Source organism: Xiphias gladius, chromosome 2 (genome assembly GCF_016859285.1).
Source record: "Xiphias gladius isolate SHS-SW01 ecotype Sanya breed wild chromosome 2, ASM1685928v1, whole genome shotgun sequence".
NCBI classification, from domain to species: domain Eukaryota; kingdom Metazoa; phylum Chordata; class Actinopteri; order Istiophoriformes; family Xiphiidae; genus Xiphias; species Xiphias gladius.
The window spans coordinates 7,303,399-7,322,669 of record NC_053401.1 but is presented as its reverse complement, the minus strand read 5'-3'; the positions used below and the strand labels follow the sequence as shown (position 1 = coordinate 7,322,669).

Here is a 19,271-nt window from a genome sequence, read left to right as displayed (position 1 = left end):
GAGTAGCTTTCAGGAGCTTCTCACCTCCTGCCCCTCTGACCTCTGTCTTATCCCTCCCCCTCCTCCTGCCTCCATCTGCAGACTGCTTTCCTGGAGGCATCCACTGGTTGTCCATTGGCCAACTGGACAAACCAGACCTGTTGGTGAAGATCCAGTCATTGTGTTTCCGTTTGGAGCAGAGCCTAGATTCCCAGTCCCTCCACCGGACCCCCAACTCTCTCGATGAAGCCAAGGAGCGTCTGCGCTTTCTCATGCTGCGCAGATTTCCCAGGTCGCCATGCTCAGATAATCCTGACGTACTTTGCAGCTAGCTAAATATTACTGTTGACCTTTATATGCTGTAAATTCCAGATGCAAATTTCCATTCCATTGAATCTGGCTTGTTAGTTTCAACATGGAAGAATCCCACAGTAGTGATTTAATGACATGCCAGCAATGAAAACAAAATACAAAGCACGTATATGGAGAACAGCGACAAATACCTAATACCACTCCACAAGCATATAATCATTTGACAGTGTTTTCTGCAGAAGTAGTAAATAGCAAGATAAACACAGAAACAAAAACAAACCATATTATTAGGACAAAAGTAAATAATCAAAAATAAAATAATGTACAATGAAAACAGGAGATTGCAATAAAAACACAATAAAATATGTTAAGGTAAAAAATAAAGCACAGGGGCGTAAAAAGTGATAGGAAATTATGGAAACATATAAGGATGGATAATATTATTATAAGTTAACAGCCAGAATAAAATTGTCTATTTTTTATGTATTGATGTATTTATTTATATACTAAACCAAATAAATGTCAAGGGTAGCAGTAAATTTTGTACTAGTATCGGTCAGAGTAGGTGTTTTAGCCATTTGTACATTTTTCTGTACAAGGTTTGGATTGACATTTTAGTTTGAATTTAATTGTTTTAGAGGGGTTGATAATTGCGAGAAGGCCAAATTCATACATTTAAGTATTTTTTACTTTTTTGTTTATGTGTTTACTGTGTTTAGTATGCTAATTACACACGCTAGGTGCTGTGGTAAACACGTTTCATTTTTTTCCATCTGATCTAATATGGGTTTCCTTTCTGGTTTTTAGATCTCTGCTGATTCTAGATGACATCTGGGACAGTACAGTGCTGAAGACGTTTGATATCCAATGTCGTATACTTCTAACCACCAGAAATAGAAGCGTTACTGATTCAGTTAGTGGTATGTACCCTATAGTTTACTCTGTTCGCTATACACGTATAAATTTAAATGCATGAAGCGTTCTGTGATTGACTTTACACTGGAAAAACAAATTGTGTGCTTTTATTTTGTAGGTGCTAAATATGAGGTGGAAGTGGAAAGTGGTCTGGATGAAAACAAAGGACTGGAGATCCTCGCTCTGTACACTAAAACTAAACTGCAAGGACTACCCGAGGAAGCTCGCAGCATTGTCAGAGAGTGTAAAGGTCTGTAAACTGAAACGTACCGTACATGCAATCTGTAATTTTGTTTCATGATATAAATATCATGTATTAAAAATAATTAATTTTTCAAATAGGACTATAAAAGAAAAAAAAAACCTGACTAAATTCTGCATTTCCAATTATTTGGTGATCTAAATGAATCTTTATCTGAAAATATTAGTAATGTAGACTTAGTTGTTGTGTGGTCCTCTTGCAGATTCACATCTCAAAAATTGTGCCTTAACACATGCATTTTTCTGCTTCTCTGTGGCGCCATGTCAGGCTCCCCTCTGGTGGTGTCCTTGATCGGGGCTCTGCTCAAAGAGAAACCCAACCGGTGGCATTACTACCTCCGCCAGCTGCAGCAGAAGCAGTTCAAGCGTATACGGAAATCATCGTCTTATGACTATGACGCCCTGGACCAGGCCATGGCTGCGAGCATTGAGGTCCTGCCTGATGAACATCGAGAGCTCTACAAGGACCTCACTGTGCTAGAAAAAGACATTAAAATCCCTGCCAAGGTTTGGCTACACAACGAGAGTGTTTGAAGTGACTCTGTTGGCTCATTATTTTATATTATAAAATATGTGATATAATTTGAAGCACTTAATTTTGTGTTGTTTTTTTGTTTCTTTACATTACAACAGTATCATATGAACAAAAAAAGTATCATAATTGGCCTTACAAATGTTTACAGAGGTGTCTCTCTGTGGTCTTGGAGTAGAAATCTATACAAGTTGCATTTTGCTACTAAAAATAATACTTAAAACATCCCACTATGTTCCAGTATTTGGACATTATCCCAATATTCTCTTGTACAGAAAAATAAGGCAACGGACTCCCATCACCCAAAGATTACAAAGGAAAACAATGTTATTCCTTCTCCCAGGTGCTGTCTGTTCTGTGGGACCTTGAGCCGGAGGAGGTGGAGGACATTCTCGAGGAGTTTGTCAACAAATCTCTGCTTTTTGTGGACAGTAACAATAAACCCTACCTGTATTACCTCCATGACCTTCAGCTGGACTTCCTGGTGGAGCAGAACCGCACCCAGCTCGAGGTGAGTTCTCAAGCTGTTGGTTTTCAGTCTTTTTGTTAAGTGGCCAGCTTTGTCAATTAAGCAAGAAGTGTTAAGAGGCCATGTCATCTGATTTACAGCAGTGGCTTCAGAACAGCTAAGAGGTGTTGGTAAGCATAACACAAAGCGGGTATAGTTAAATCATTAACAATTAAAAATTAATAAATACTTTAATCAATTTCAGAGCCTTCACGCTAAAGTGGTACGTCAGTATCAGTATCACTACAGAGATGGTCCTCCCATCTCAGGAGATGAGGAATGTCTTTATTGGATCAGATATTTGACCTACCACATGGCCAAAGCCAACCTTTCTCAGGTAACACACACACACACACACACACACACGCACACACGCACACACGCATGCATGCATGCAGGTGAATACTGTACAATATTTTAGCCTCCCCCTAGAGGAATCATATCTAGGCAATATTGTTTTGTGTAATCATGTTACAAAACTGAATAACTAGTGATAATTGTGCTTCAAAGCTAAAAAAAAAAAAAAAGAGTTGTAAAAAGTTATTGACTTAGGTATGTGTAAAGATTTTTTCTGATGTACTGCATTACAGTGGACCACAGTTCATTTTACTGAACATTAATTCAAAAGCAGGCCCAGGCCTACACTTGTGCACATGCCCTGTTTTTAGATATGGACAGCCACTCTACATGACAGAGAACTGACAACAGCGTCTTTCTGTCTTCCTCTTTTGCTCACCACGATTGTCACTCTGTCTTTCTGTTTCATGGTGCCTTGCTCTCTTCTGTCTAGGAGCTCTACTCCCTCATGTTTTCTCTGGATTGGGTCAGCATCAAGGCCCAGATAATGGGTCCAGCCCACCTCATCAATGACTATGTGGAGTACGGACCAATTCTGGACAAAGAGGTCAGCAGATAACAGAACTTTACTATGGATGAAACAAAGCACATTTGGCTACTGTGTGTGTTAGCTGCTGATTTTCCATTGTCACTAGATGATTAAAGTGATAGAAGGTAACGGTATCAGCCATTCTCCTTCATTAAAATGTGAAATGTAAAATATATGAATAATAATAAGTAAACCTCCCCCCCTCAGGGAAAATGCAGCTATAAAGTCAATCTGTCTTTCTTGCCCTCTCCATGAAACTTTGCGAATTAAATAAAAAAGTGTGTCCCTCTATTATTTTTCCTTGGTTTTCATGATCTGCTTTACAGTGATACATTTTTCTGCCCCTTCCATATTTTGGCTGTCCCCTGGTGCCTTTCCAATTTTGCAAGGTTAGGTGGGGCAAAGAAGAGGATTAGCGCAAAACATCAGGGTTAGGGTGACAAATATGGAAGAGGGAATAAACATTATCGTTACACAAAATTATGTGTTGAGATCAAGTAATTATTCAAAGCTTAAACGTCTGCCTTTGGAGTCCTTTATGGAGAATAGTTGTCCTAATGACAGGAAACAAGTCTTGTGTAGTTTCCCTTTAATATGCCCTATAGAGTGGACTGAAGTGCGCTTGTTTTTTTTCTATCCTCCCAGCACAGTGACGTGCGCAGTCAGTTCCAGGAGTTTCTGTCCCTGAACGGCCACCGGCTGGAACAGCGTCCTTTCCCTGATGTGGTGCAGCTTGCCTTGTCTCAGCCACACACCTCCGAGGTCTACAGACAGGCTCTGCTGCAGGCACAGGACCGGGTCAGCACAGGGGGACTCTACTTTGACTGGCTGTACGCAAGCAAGCAAATGATTTAATATGGTGTTTGATGTGTAACTGTTCAAACAATGAAGACAAAAAGTAATACTTCGACCTTGTTGTGCATCTATAGATCAGCCGTAATTCCCTTTTTTTGCTACAAACTGTGCGCACAGTTACGTAGAAGATTTCTGCAGTTTTTATAGATAGATAGATAGATAGATAGATAGATAGATAATACACTAATAACATGCAGTTTTTTATTCATTTTCACGTGCTACACGTGCAGTTACTGCATCTGAAATGGACTAATGCAGTAGCATCAAATCATTCATTTAAAGGGACTTTTGTGGGATAAATGCATTCAACTCAATGTTATACTTGGATTTAAAACATCTATTACAACATTTTTCTACTACCCTTAACAAGTAGAATGTTTTGTCCTTATTGGTAGCTCTTGCTGCTTTAAAATTGTTGCTGGTGATCTTAGACTGTGTATCCTAGTTTGGACTGTCCTTCATGTGTGTGTGTGTGTGTGTGTGTGTGTGTGTGTGTGTGTGTGTTTTTTTTGTTTGTTTGTTTGTTTGTTTGTTTGTTTTTTGGTCCAGGAATAAGAGCAGTGTGAAGTGTCTGTCCCGTCTGGTGATCCACCCCCACCAGGGCTCCATCTACTCTGCCTGCTTCTCCCACGATGGAGCCAAGATCGCCACCTGTGGAGCCAGCAAGACGCTCAAGGTATCAAAGCAGACGTGCTTCTTCGAGTGTACTTGTGAATATGTGTGTCCGTGTGCGTATGTGTAAAATTGTGAAATAGTTTCCATGGAGACAAAATACTGGAAATATTGAAGAGCAATCCACTTTTAAGGCCAGAGGTCTATTTATTTAAAAAAAAAAAAAGGAAATTCAACATTGCTGTCAGAATACTCTTTGTCCTGGGCAACAACTAAGAAAAAACAAATGTAATAGCAAAAATGTATAATCATTGAGCAGTCATTCACTCCAAAATTATCCACATTAACAGTGAACTTTCAGACTTTTGAATCCGGAAGTGAAGCTAAACTAAAGTTGTGGTCCTAATGAGTAACTTAGTACTTATACTGCATGTTTGAATTTTCATGTAACTGCTGTACTTGTACCTGTGTGCTCAGGTGTTTAAAAGCACCTCAGGCGAGAAGCTCAAAGAGATCCAGGCCCACGACGATGAGGTGCTCTGCTGTGCCTTCTCCCCCGACGACCGTCTCCTAGCAACCTGCTCCAGTGACAGGAAAGTAAAAGTAAGCAGATAACGCTCCGGTTGTGCATTACAACCAACCTGATTACAACAACAAACAGGCAAATAAAGTACATACTAATGTTAGACTGGAAAAAAAAGTCATTTCTCTGTCATTTTATCCTAAAATTCTTGAAACGGTGTGTCTCCAAGGTGTGGAATGTGGACCGAGCCATGCTGCTGAGGGTCTTTGCGGAGGAGCACGAAGAGCAGGTCAATCACTGTCAGTTTACAAACACGAGACGACACCTCCTCCTGGCCACCTGCTCCAACGACAAGTTCTTGAATGTCAAGGTGTGCGGGTCGTACATTGCACAAAAAAAGTAAAATAACCATATATAGGCATTAGGGAGAAATGTAAATTATTGTAAGTTCATGTACTACTTGTTACAACAGGCAACTTGTTTGTTGTTTCTAATTCTTTCTCTGCTCCTATCTCTTTTTTTCCTTTGTTCATCTCTCTCTCTCTCTCTCTCTCTCTCTCTCTCTTTCTCGTTGTATTTCTCTGTTTCAGTAGGTGTGGAACCTCAACAAGCCATCCTCCCAGAACACCATGTTTGGCCACTTTGAGCCAGTCAACCACTGTTGTTTCTCCCCCGATGACACCTATGTGTCCACTTCTTCCAACGACGGCACTGTTAAGGTGAGTGCCATCAAACTAGATACTTGTAAAGCTGTCCTTTCCATGCACTTTAAACTGTGCATGATTTATGAGAGTCAGATGCATCGTGCCATATTTATTGTTATTTGTAACATCAGTGCAAAAAAACTTTTCAGTTACTGGTTTTGGCAGTAAAAAAAGTCTACTACGATACTGGTGCTGTACAGCAGTTTTAGTATCAGAGACTAAAAAATGTATGCCAATTTTAAAACACTTTTCTTCGCTTTGCATTGTTGGATTGAGAACGTATGTCCTTATGTGATCGATTTAGTTCTTTTCTACTCAAAATTTTCCAAACTGTTTTTTATAAAGAAACAAATAATTACAGGTATATCAGCACAGCACAAGTCGCAATCTGCCCCAATTTTAATTACAAAGTTAAATAAGCCCCCTAAAATGAAGAAAAGCAGAAAAACAGAAGAAATAAATAAATAAAAGATGCACAGTTACTCTCTTTATTCTACATCTGACCAATAGAATAATAGCTTTTAAGTATGGTGACTATCTAATATGTCTTTGGTTTGTGCTTGTTCATAAGATATTGTGAATACACCTCTTATTACTAGTGTTTAGTTAAATAAGGATGTTGACACCACTAGAGGGATCACAGGGAATCACTTCTGAGAATCCAAAAAGGCACCTTCTTTAAACTCTTTAAAAATATACTATATTTCTAAACATTATACATAGGTTTGTGTTCACAGATGCTTTGAAGCTAGGGTACTTTTAGGTCTTATTCCGTGCTGACGTGCTCCAACCTGTGTGTGTGCTTTTGTGTGTCGCTGTGTTAATGCAGCTTTTTCAGGTGTCATCTGCCAATGAGTGGAAGACGATCAACGTGAGCAGCATGTTTACAGAGAGCGATGAAGAGGTCCTTGTCAAGTGCAGCACCTGGACCGCCGATGGCAAACGTATCATATGCGCTGCCAGGAACGCTGTTTTGGTGAGCGCTGAACATTTGTTTGAAAGGCTATATTCATATTCATATTTTAAGGAGTAGAGATGCATAATATTGTTTGCTGTAGTGTGTTGTTGTGTGGGCAGTGCTGAACATGTGGTAAAGAGGGTGTAAATGGTTTGGATGTGGATCTGTCTTGTCCTACACGTCTCAGCCGTACAGATCCAGCACCACAAAGTTCAGTCGTTGTTGGTATGATATTCCATTAAAGAGAGACAGGAAAGAGAGGCTGTTTGTGAGTTTGTCTTCTAGAGAGTCTAAAGAGTGTGTGTCCTGGTTGTAAATGTGAGCAGCCCCTCCTCTCCTGAGCTTTCCAAAATCAGTCAGTCTTGTCCTGCAATCAGTCTGTGTCCTCTACGTCCTCATTCGTTCTTATTCCGGGAAGCAACGCAAACACCGCAGAGATGTCTGAGCTTGTTTTTCTGGCTTTAAGGGGAAGAAAAGGAAACTATAATGATGCAAGTTTGCTGCTTGTATAAATGTTTAGGCACAAGAGGACTGTTTTTTTGTTTTGTTTTTTTCATGATCCAATACAAATTGTGCACAATACATAATGGATTTATGTGAATATATCGTAGACCCCACCAATACATTGGTATGCCAGATATTGACTGCTGATCTTAGCTTATTACAGACATATTGGTATCAGCATACAAAAATGCCAAACATATGTTTGATGTCATTTGGATAGTGTCTCCATTACATAGTTTTTCCACTGGGGAACACTGACAAGTCGATTTTACAGCTGTAAAATGTCCCATTCAGTACATATCTTAGTCACAATTCTTGTACAACCAAATTTAAGGTATCCTTATTGAAAAGGTTTTTGGTGCTCAAATACTGATATTCTTATTGGCTTCAATGATAATACAAAATAATGTAATATAATATAATAGATATATTGTCTTTATTCCATTAAAAGGTTGGTGAATCTAGATTAACTATATAAAATAACTGGTTCTTAAATTATTGCAGTGTTGCGACAGTGCGTATTGGGGAAAAGCAACACAACAGTTATTTTTCTACTGAAGCTTCTTATTTAAAATGATGCATGTACAGTTATGGCAGCGTTTTAAATACATTATGACCAACTGCAAGGGCAGAGTAGACACTGATTTGTTGTCTGTGTGTTGCCGTTTCTCAGGTGTTTGATGTGGAGACGTCGGAGATGTTGTTGGAGATCAGAACGAATCGTCTGAGCACAGTGCAATACTGTCACGCCTGTCCTACCAGTAACTTGCTGGCCATTGCATTCTCAAACTACGCTGTAGAGGTATAACACAGGTTCTGATATGTTAAAAAATGTCTGTAGAGCACAGAGTACACAATAAATCATACTTGATTCCAGATTTTGAATTGTATTGTATTATATTGTTTTAAATAATACATGCTGTTTTTCTAATATGGCAAAACTATATTAGTTATAATTCTTTATTTCCCTCCTTCTCTTACTCACTGTCTTTGTTTGCCATGTGGCTGATTTGTAATTGAACCTTTTATGAAACTCTGGCCATTAATGATCTGGAAGAAAAATGAAAAAATATAAATCCAATTCTTCTGTGTCTGGACCTGAAAAAGAGTATAATAGTTTTTGTGTGCGTGTGTGTGTCTTCCAGCTGTGGGACCTGGAGGCCGATAAAAAGATGGCTGACTGCAGTGGGCACCTGAGTTGGGTCCAGCGTGTTCAGTTCTCTCTTGACGGCTCACAGCTGCTCTCCTGCTCTGACGACCAGACTGTCAGGGTAAGACTGACTAAGTGTGTGTAATATTCACATTAGTGTGTGAGCTTGCACAGATACTCTCCGTATTGTTCTAATTACCTCTCGCGACAGTAAAATCAAAGTCATGCTAACACTGAACATCAGAAGCTGAGTAATTATACTTCCCCTGCCAGCTGTTAAGTATCAGCCCCTAGTGAGGAGTGCTCAGGAATTATGTTGTAGCTTTTGCTGCAAAGATTTTGTCTTAACCTGATTGTGTGTGAATGAAAACATTGTATACCAACCATTTTAGGCCACAATATACTGTAAGTAAAGAATAAACGGCTACTGTATGATGTGTTATGAAAGAGACTGAAAAGCTGGAATTCTGTGTAGGTGTTGCCTTGACTTGCTTTAGGCTCTTTTCACTGTAACTAAGGTTATATAAACATGAATTCTTAACTGATTTGTCCTGACTCATTGCTCCCTTAAACAAAGCAATACAAGCATAGACAGCCTGAAAACAGTCAGTGACAATTACAAAAACAATCTTATGAAATCTTTCTGCAGTTTAGCCTATTAAGATGGAATTCATGGCCTTTACAGTTACCGTTTTATATCAAGGTGGTCAATACACTGGCCTTAACAACGTAAATGAAAAACTAGAGCTGCGACAGAACATTCTGTAAGTACAACTTACGATGACATAGATTTTCCATTCCACCCGAGTTTACGATATTATTTTGGTGGCAAGCAGGTATCTGTGAGCTAAACATGACCTTCGAGGCGGCTCTACTGCCTCCCCACACTCATCCCAACAGCAACTAAAACCAGCCTCAGCAGAACAACTAATAAGGCTTGAGTGCACATTTTCTCCTTATCTGGAGGAAAGGTGGCTTAAAGTGACGCAGTTATAAGCCTCTATCACACGAAAAAAAGAAAAGCCCCACCTAGCCTGGTATATACTCCGCAAGAGAAAAGGAAATTAACCAAGAATCTCCAGTGTGTTTGTTTGAGCTGTTATACCCTAAGAATAACCTTGGCTTGACGAGCCAACTGGAAATTCATGTGACAGATAAATATGATGACTTATTTATTGCGACAGACAAGTTATTCCCAGTCTGTCTCTCCAGCATAATGATGAAAAGTCACCAAAAAAACAAATAAGGAGCAACAGTGCTTATGTAAACTAATGCAATGCCAAGGCTTTCTTACCCATGGTCAGCTCCTGTGTGTAAATTCAGGTTACAAAGAAGTAATATAAGAGAACAAACACAAGAAAAGTGAAATGCATTGTGGTCTTTTGCTCTTTCACTGGAAGTCCACGATAAATTCCACTCAGACTTAACATTTCTTGTGTTTCTTGTTTTGTAGCTATGGGAAACTAAGAAGGTTCACACCACCTCAGCTGTCTGCCTGAAAAGAGACTCTGACGTTCTCTTCAATGATGAAGATATCATTGTATCAGCTGCGGACAACTGCAACAGACTGCAGGTGAGTCGAGGACAGGGCCTTGAAAGAATAAATAAAAGGCAGTCGGCTAGTTGAAGCAGGAATGTGAAGCTGGAATGTTTCTTTGAGTGTGAGAGCAAGTGCAGACATGTCTGACTGCACTATGCCCATATATTGTAGCAGGTTGCCATGTAAAACTGTGTGTGTGTGTGTGTGTGTGTGTGTGTGTGTGTGTGTGTGTGTGTGTGTGTGAGTGAGGTACGTGATGGCAGGATGGGATCAGTGCTGTTCCAGTCAGAAGAGAAGTCGTCCAGGATCCGGTGTACCTGTATGTGCAGGCAGCCCTCTGTGGTGGCTCTGGGCCAAGAGGATGGCACTGTACAGGTAGAGAACACATGCTGAAGTACAGTATCTATGTGTTTCCTCTTTTGTCAGTCTGTCCGTGACAGGGTGGTAAACACATTATTTAAACACTTCGTGCCAGTGCTGAAAGGATCAGTCATTTAATCCATTAATCAATCAATAGAAAAGAAGCTGTTTTGAGAACTGGAAAAGGAAAAATAATGTACTTTTGCTGGGTCCAACTTGTGAAAAATATAATTGTAAAATTGATATTGTTGGTGTTTTGTACTGTTGGTCAAAGAAAACAAACACTTCACATTGATCTCTGGAAAATTATGACAGGCAATTAGGACAGACTAAACAAACAATCAAAAAAAAATCTGATGATTAATCGATAATGAAAATAATCCTTAGGTGCAGCCCTAATTCATTCCACTGCCAAATATTCTCACAATTTTTTAATAAGTGGGAAAATTATACAAGTCAGTATGTCGTTAGTGGGACTTATCTGGGAATAATTTGCTTGTCGCTTTCTTGCCCAGAGTCAGATGCTGAAGACAATACCATTCTCATATCTGTCCACTAAATATGAAACTGCCAAGAGACGATTTGCTTTGCTTGGATTCCCCTACCATCCCTTTTTAAGATACTAATTAACATGCTATATCTTGTTATTTAATTTGTACAAAAACAGAGAGAAAACAGAAATCTAAATCCTACAAGTTGTGGTTCCTGGAGTCTTTTCTGTTCCTTTTAATGAAAACAATTTAAAAGTGCAAAAAGCGCCATTCATAATTAAGCAAACAATCACATTTCTAGAATCCAGGTTGCTGAAGGAGGTGTTTTTCAGGGTCATGTTAAGTCATGAGACCTGACATTAGCGCTGTCACCCTGCAGGCAGAGAATGAGGCCCTAGTCTGCATCGTGGCAGGTGTGTGGATGTGAATGGATGTGTCTGTTGCGTTTTCTGCACATGTGGCGATTGATAGAGGACATCCCTGAGAGTTCCTGTCCTATATTAAAACACAAACACTTAGTTACTCACTCGCAGTCCCCCTGACGCAGCTGTGATGTGGCCAGGCCAGCGCCCTACAGCAGAGAGCAACTCCAATTAATTAAGAGGTCCTGCAGTCTTAATGAATACATGGTTAATGATGTTAATTACAGCTCTTCTCTGGCCCCTTCATCTGTCTCTCCTCTTGTCTCCTGGACCCAGAAATTTGCGAGCGGAGGTTTATTGCACAAAAAAAGGACTTAAAAGAGCACAGATGGTTAGTGATCTGAGTTCTTAAAACTACAGCAACCGCCTACCAATGGAAAAAGTGCGCCAAAATGCTGCAGCCAATTCTTCACATCCTTTTTGAGATATCTAAATTTGTAATCCTTGTTGTATATCCTGATCAGTTGAGAATGCTATTAAGCCAGATTGCACATTGAACGTTTCATTTGGTGTTTTATACTTTATCAGTTACCCCCAACAGCAGATTTAGATACATTTTAAGTGCTTTTAATCCTCAGGGAGTCCACACAGCTTTTGCTGTTGTAGTCCCCCGAGCTAGCACAAGGTGGAGCCCCGGTGCTAGCTGGAGGTGTTCTCGGTGCTGCCGGATGCTGCAGGGGAAGGCAATCATTCTCTCGTCCCTCATCTGGGCTTATTTACAACCAGTTTACTGGAGGAAAAATTACTGATAATTCATCGGCTTCTGTGTAGGACTCTCAGCTCCTAGTGCCAGTCAGTCTGACATACCAGCTTTGTTCTGCTAATGTGTGAATGTTGACATCTTTATGACAGATGTGCAGGAGAAAACAGAAAGTCACCGTGTGTTCCCTCATACAGGGGCGTTGCTCTAGGGCTGAGCACAGGCAGCGTGCAGGTGTGGTAGGGAAAGTGTAACGCCCGTGTGCACGTGTTTGTACGTCGAAGCGTTCCAGAGTCATTAGGCGCTTGTTCGTGTGTTTAATTACTTTTTCAAAGGGCTTTTTAGGACGAATAACCGAATAGGCAGATTATTGTCATAACTGTATGCGTCAGTAGTCACAGCTCATCATGCAGGACCAGCCTCGACACTACCCAGCTCATTCCTTCAGCACTTTTATTCATGTTTTGTTTTGACTTTATATGAGTTCTGTAATGCATCAGCGGCGTGTTTAGTCCTTTGGCAGTGTTATTTAAAACAAGTCTTTTCTCTTTACATTAGCCTGCTTTTATATTTGTTAATATTTTTTTTACCGAACACCCTCAGGGATTTGCCTTACTGCAACATTCCCAGAAATACTTCAGCTGGATGTGTAAAGCTTGCCAAGGCGTCCTCTCGCAGGCTTTGAAACTTGCGTCTCAGTGCTTAGAGCTTGGCAAACATGGTTGGCATGCCCCGAGGCTTGTTCTGCTCAGACATTTCAACCCTGTCCTCCTGAGATGTTAATATTTTAGTGCCTGGTAAAATCCCAAGTGTCACCGGCCTTTCTTTTATACTTTCAAAACTACAGGTGTAGTGCTGGACTGAAGATAAGGTTGCGCTTTACTTACAGTATTTAGTTTTATTTGTTCCCTGTTTTGAATTTCATTTGTGCTCTCCAGTTATGGAATTTGTATGACTTTCAGCAATTTATTGTTAATGAAGTTTCTAAAGTTGCAGACCCAACTGAAGCAAAGCTAAATTTGATTTTTTTTTTTTTTTTTTTTTCCTCCAGATGTTTAATGAAGAATAGAAGTTTTTACAGTTTTTTTTTCAAGGTAGATTTTACAGTTGCAGCTATAACCTAAATGTTTCACCTCATAATCCCTTTATTGGCCTTCTTTGTAGTGGTCTTTGATAAGCAGAATGAGTTCATATTGTTAAATTAACTTCTGTTACTCATCTCTGTACAAAAAAAATTATTAGCAGATATAATGTTATTATGATTCCCATCTTAGTTCAGTGTGTTAGCATGCTAACATTTGCTAATTAGTACCAAATACACAGTAGACTGTTGGGAATATCATTATTTTAGCATGTATTTGGTCATAAACCTAAGTATTACACAAAATAAAATTTTGACCTGATGATGGCAATAGATTAAAAGATAATAGATAAGCAGTGTTAATGCAATTTATCCTGAGTGAGATATGAATGTCTGGAACCGAAGTTGATGGAAATCCATCTAACAGTTATCAAAACATTTAACGAAAAACCCCAAAGTGGCTAGAGAAGAAGTCTCCAAGTCATTAGGACACAACCTCTGGAAACCATGACTGTAAATCCAACAACTAGTTGTCGAGATTTTTCAGTCTAGACCAAAGTAACCAGCAAACAGACTGTCATTACCTTCTCTGTTGCCATATCGCTAATGTGGCTAAAAGCTTTCACGTTTCGGTAGGGACCTCCCTGGACCCCCATCTAGGACTTCCGGAAGTCCCTGGACTGGAGTGTTAATACCAACAGGTCAACTTTTTTAAGGATGTCACAAAATCTTCCATCTCTCTCGAAACCAGCATTAAATAGTCTGTGAAAGTTTCTCAACCCAAGGGCATATTATAACAGGGTTTTATGCAGAAGCAGCAATCCCAAGTGAGAACACATGATATTTTTTTTTCTTTGAGCTGGATCGTTTGAGCATCAAAGCAGTTTTGTTCTCTAACTCCCCCAGTTATGTCTGCAGGCTGTCAGACTCCCAGCAACCTTCTGTGGTCTTGACCGGACTGAATGGTCGCACTCAAAGCTCATACTTTTACCCCAACTCCACTTTCTTTTTGATGTCCTTATCACCATCAAGCCAGCAGCGGCACATCACCTCTCCCTTCCTCATGCGCTCCCTCAAAATGTGACATTTTGTCAGGATGTTTTAGGAAACTTTCTGGGGCAGTTTTCCTCCCTGAGTATATCTTGGCAAACTCAGCTATCATTTGAGGCTTGCATAGATATTCTCGACAACGTGAACCTTATGTGACTTACAGTGGAGCTCTTTTTTGGCCGAGCACTGGCCTTACTTTTTCTTAAAACTGCACCCGAGACATAATGTAGTTCTTGTTGTTTATTTGAATATTTGCGGTGCTAACGTTCCTTTGTTTCTTGCTTCCAGGTGTTGGAGGTGCCCTCTGGGAAGCTTCTGGCCACTCTGCTGGGACATACAAAGACGGTGCTGCACTGCCAGTTCAGCCAGAACGGCGGCACACTTATCACATCCTCCGAGGACACCACCATTAGGGTGTGCGGCTCCCCCCTTCTTCTTTTTATGCTCCTTCTTTCTTTCCTTCTGCTTGGTTTTCCTGTTTGTGTTATTCCCATCACTTTCTCCCTCATCCTCCCCATCTTCTCTTGCCTAATTCATGACGTGTTCTTTTACCTTCCTCCCCCAACCTGCTTCCCATTTTTATTCTCTGCTATTGATTATTCTTCTCCCCCATGCCCATTCCTCACTTTGAGTAAAGCTGCCCGCTCTCCTAAATTGCTCATCCCCACAGTGTTTCAGGTCTCTGGCGTTTTCACCTTCCCCTACCTGTTACGCTCTACCAGCTTCTTTTTCGGACTCTTCACCTCTCCATTCTTCATCCCCTTCTTTCGTCTCATCTCCTTCCTTTTCCTTCTCTTTGCCTTCAGCTATGCCGCTCTCGATAGCTCTTTATCTACCTCCTGCTGTTGTGCTGACCGTGTGCAACTATCTGTGTTTGTGTGTGAGTGTGTGTACTTCGGGCGGTTACGCTCTGTCAGAACCTCACCGTTCATGCTCTGTTGCTTATTTCCCTTTTCCCATTTCCCTCTCATCTCCTCCTCCTCCTTCTTCATCTTTTTCTTTTGGCCAACAAACCTTTCCACTGCAGTCCTTTTCCCCTCTCCAACAGCGTAGCACCTTATTCCGTATTCATGCTGCAGCTGCCTACACCATCACTTTTGTCTGACCGTCCGTCGCTTATTCAGGAGCTTTTCACATTCATGCTGTTGGACGTGCTCGCTAGGGAATGGAAGTGTGTATTTAGATGTTAATGCAGATGCAGAGTGAATGTAAAGAGATCCGGTGATGACACTGATGTTAGCTGGTGATGGATTCTAACCTTTGGGCCCATGACAGATCCTATTCAGAAGAGGTGAAAGGTGCAACGTTGCACACAAGGGCATGATGATCTGAATGATTCTGTCGGTCCTGCCCTCTTTGAGCTCAGCTGAACTCCTGTCTCTACTCATTTAAGTGCCTGCCCACTGGCATAAAACAAGTAGTCTGCAGACGGATGCGCAGCTCCAGAGTTCTAATTCCACAGATGCATTAGCATAAAGTCAGGGCACCTATGACACCAAAAAGATGGAAAAGCAAAACACTGAAAAGAACAAAGTGAAATACCGTGATCTACTGTACCATTAGCAGTGTTGTGCAGGTGCATTTCCGCACTCAGGAGATCACTGAAATATTATATCCCTGTATATGTGAGGCTACACTGCACCATCCATTGCTCTCTTTCATATGATTGGTGGATGCTATGTGGCTACTACATCGTTATGCAAACGAAAAAGCCCATGGGAAAGTAGTTTTTTCTTTACTTTTATTTCCAGGATGTTTTGGTTTCTAATCAAAATCTTTGCCACTGCTTTTATGTTCTGTCGTATCTACATGAGTTACAATTGGTACTTAAATGAAAATTTTTTTGAACTTGCATTTTATTCTCATAATTGTATCCTTTCTAACTCACCACCTCACAGGTTGAAATTTGTTACCCGAATTTCTACAACACAGGTAGCTAGTGCAAAGGTACCATCACCCACAGTTAAAGCGGACATCTTATGAGAAGAAGACACAGATTGAAAATTACCTGAATTTTCACTCAGTACCCCTGCTGAATGAACAGAGAAGTTGTACTTTTCAATTCTCATTCCAGTGTCCACGCTAAGTTCTAAGCACTGAACCCTTGCAGAGTTCAGTTGATGTCGAGCGCATAATATGCAAGTGACAATGTACCCAGACAGTAGAATTGCTGTAAAGCCAGTAAAGTTTGAGACTCCTATTAGGATGCTATAAATTATGGTATAAATTATGGGAACTTCCCCCAAGAAAGTCAGCAGAACTGGAAGTTTATGGAAATAATACAACAAGTGCTCAAAAAGTGTATGAGAGAGCTCTTAAGCACTTGTCAATTTCTCTTCTCTGGGCTTGTCAGGAGTCCATGTCAAAGTGCATAATTCCATAAACGTGGATATTGTAATTGGGCTGAGGTGAAAAGCATCAGCGGCTTAAAGATTCCTTGTCCCTCTTTTTCTCTCTGGTGCCCCGTGTAGGTGTGGAGGTGGCAATCTGGGGAGGGCAGAGTACTTCAGGGACACAAAGAGCAGGTCAGATGCTTCTCTCTGCTCTCCAACTCGCCGGCCGACACAAGACTGCTGTCCTGGTCCTTCGACGGTACTGTCAAGGTGAAGCTCAGACATGTAGCCACTCAAAACACGGTTGATAGTGCCGTAAAATCGCGTATTAAATAAGCTCTGTCTTCTTTTCCTCGTTCGCTATAAGGTGTGGGACATAGAAAGTGGAGAGAAGCTACAGGACATCGAGGCGCATCGGGGAGCCATTCTGTCTTGTCATGTCTCACCAGATGGATGCTTCTTCGCCACCACCTCTGCTGACAAGACTGCTAAGGTTCAACCCTTACACACATGCACACACATACACACACTCATACTCAGGGGGTGAGACATATCTGTTTGTGCTGCCAGTAACAACGTGACCTATGACATCAACATCTTCCCTCTAACGTCCTTCCAAAGTTATTGCTTACAGCATATACACATGGACGCATTGCCGTGAGTTATATCTGAGGCTAAAGGTTTCTCCGGTATGGAGACGTGGGACCTCAGAGATTAGCGTGCAGCAGCTGGCCCCGGGCCTGGTGAGTTAGCTGCAGGTCAGCCTGTCCTCCTACACCCACGTTCAGTGATCATTCAGTCTGGCTAAATGGCAGCCCATGGACCTGCTGAACTGCCAGCCTGGCAGGCAGGCTGACTTGCAACCAACCCACCTCCGTGTCTGGATGGAGTTTTTGCCAGGCTGCCGTTTACCAACACCGTTGCGCTAGACTTTGGCCTGACTTTGACTGACTCAGTGGCCTGGATATAGCACTTTTCAACAAGCACCTCTTAAATTATTTCTTTTCCTACTCATCATCCACAGCAAAGTGAACTGCGCTGCACAGGACAAGCCAAACTGTACTGAGACTGGCTTCTTCTCCGTTTCATTCATTTTCTTGGATCATAAATTATTGTGGGTTCAGAGTTAGATTTGTACTTCTCCATCCAATATTCGACCATGGAGGACAACTGGTGTTTCTGAGTGTCCAGCATAAGAAACAATGCAGAGCAGCGCTCTCAGGCATTTGTTAAAGCAGTTGAATCAGAGCCACTGCCACCGAGTTTCACACGGGAATTTGGATTTGGTCGACATTTACTATAGAGAACAGCCACTGGGTTGCCAGCCAATCTGGCTTCTGTCTGTGGATGGAAGTGAGAGAGAATGTGTGTTTTATGGATTTGGCAAAGATGATAATTGAGGTGTGTGTGTGTGTGTGTGTGTTGTGAGGCTGGTTAGCAGCCAGTCACATAGTCCTTGCTCTCCAGACCGAGTAGGGGCTTTGGTAGCTCAAAACACACACAAACACCGAAGTCCCCGGTCTCCATCTATCTAGAGGTCAAACCGGAGAGCTCAGCCATGAGTGTCTTTGTTGAGCACCACAAAAAGAGGGAGGGCGTTGTGTTCCGCTCGTTCCCTTTCCTCCATCCGTCTCTCTCTGTCCCCATATATTTTCTGTTTTTTCTTTGTTTTTCTGCTGACCCTCAGATGAATGGGACTTTGTGTGCAGACATAGTTAGCCGGCTGCCAAATGAAGTGTCTAATTATGAGCTGTGTTATTTTCTTTGCAGCACAGGATGCAACCAGGCTAAGGAGGAAACAGAGAGAGAGAGAGACAAGAATGGGAAGAGAAAGAAAGGAGGGAGATAGGAGGAAAGTGAAAAGGGAAATACAACAGACAAAAAAAAAAAAGTGCGAGAGAACTCATAAACAGTTTCATCATTTTTATGCAGTGCTGTAACAACATTAACTCTGCATTTGAAACGATTATTTGTCCTCATAACACCCATGCACGGGCGATGACTGAATAAAACTTCTTTATTATTATTAATACCTGTTATTCCCAGGTAAACACTGCTACTGTGTGATGATTTTTATAATTGTATTTCATCTACACTATATCACACTCTATCCAAGGGGAGTTCAACCCATTTAGCTGCCGTGTAGTACAGAAGCAGGTAGCTTAGTCTTCTTCTGAATAGGTTACTCTTGAATAATCAAGGGTCACTCACTCACTACATTTCAAATGCAGTGTAAAAATGAAGTAAATGTATCCAGTACATTTATTTTTTTTTTGCAACAACCAAGTAAGAATGTGTACATTTCATTTAAAAAAAAAAAAAAAAAAAAAAAAAAAATCACATACAACTGTCATACTGACTTCTGCTTTTCAGTCTTCTTGATGCATTACTTTCTGCTCCTAGTTGTGGCACTGTGAGACCTGGCAGTGTGTCCACACACTGAGCAACCACCAAGACTGTGTCCGAAGCTGCCGATTCTCCTGGGACAGCCGACGCCTCGCAACTGGAGATGACAACGGAGAGATCCGGGTGTGTGTTCAAAGCAGTTCAGCCATTTACTTTAGCTTTTTATTTCTTACTATTGGTTGCTGATCT

General features: G+C 41.1%; 1 protein-coding gene across 2 annotated transcripts in view; it reads left to right on the top strand.

Moving 5' to 3' along the window:
- The window catches only part of apaf1 (apoptotic peptidase activating factor 1), a 40,541-nt gene that overhangs the window by 2,868 nt on the left and 18,402 nt on the right, over positions 1-19,271 (top strand). For both annotated transcript variants that reach the window (XM_040148685.1, XM_040148693.1), the window contains exons 5-25: positions 82-271; positions 1,099-1,211; positions 1,325-1,456; positions 1,736-1,974; positions 2,343-2,510; positions 2,713-2,844; positions 3,298-3,411; positions 4,039-4,223; positions 4,798-4,924; positions 5,338-5,463; positions 5,613-5,753; positions 5,977-6,102; positions 6,917-7,063; positions 8,223-8,351; positions 8,695-8,820; positions 10,153-10,272; positions 10,489-10,614; positions 14,632-14,757; positions 16,815-16,946; positions 17,044-17,169; positions 19,080-19,205. In XM_040148685.1, the coding sequence (XP_040004619.1) occupies positions 82-271; positions 1,099-1,211; positions 1,325-1,456; positions 1,736-1,974; positions 2,343-2,510; positions 2,713-2,844; positions 3,298-3,411; positions 4,039-4,223; positions 4,798-4,924; positions 5,338-5,463; positions 5,613-5,753; positions 5,977-6,102; positions 6,917-7,063; positions 8,223-8,351; positions 8,695-8,820; positions 10,153-10,272; positions 10,489-10,614; positions 14,632-14,757; positions 16,815-16,946; positions 17,044-17,169; positions 19,080-19,205 (2,951 nt within the window). The remainder of the gene's footprint in view (positions 1-81; positions 272-1,098; positions 1,212-1,324; positions 1,457-1,735; positions 1,975-2,342; positions 2,511-2,712; positions 2,845-3,297; positions 3,412-4,038; positions 4,224-4,797; positions 4,925-5,337; positions 5,464-5,612; positions 5,754-5,976; positions 6,103-6,916; positions 7,064-8,222; positions 8,352-8,694; positions 8,821-10,152; positions 10,273-10,488; positions 10,615-14,631; positions 14,758-16,814; positions 16,947-17,043; positions 17,170-19,079; positions 19,206-19,271) is intronic.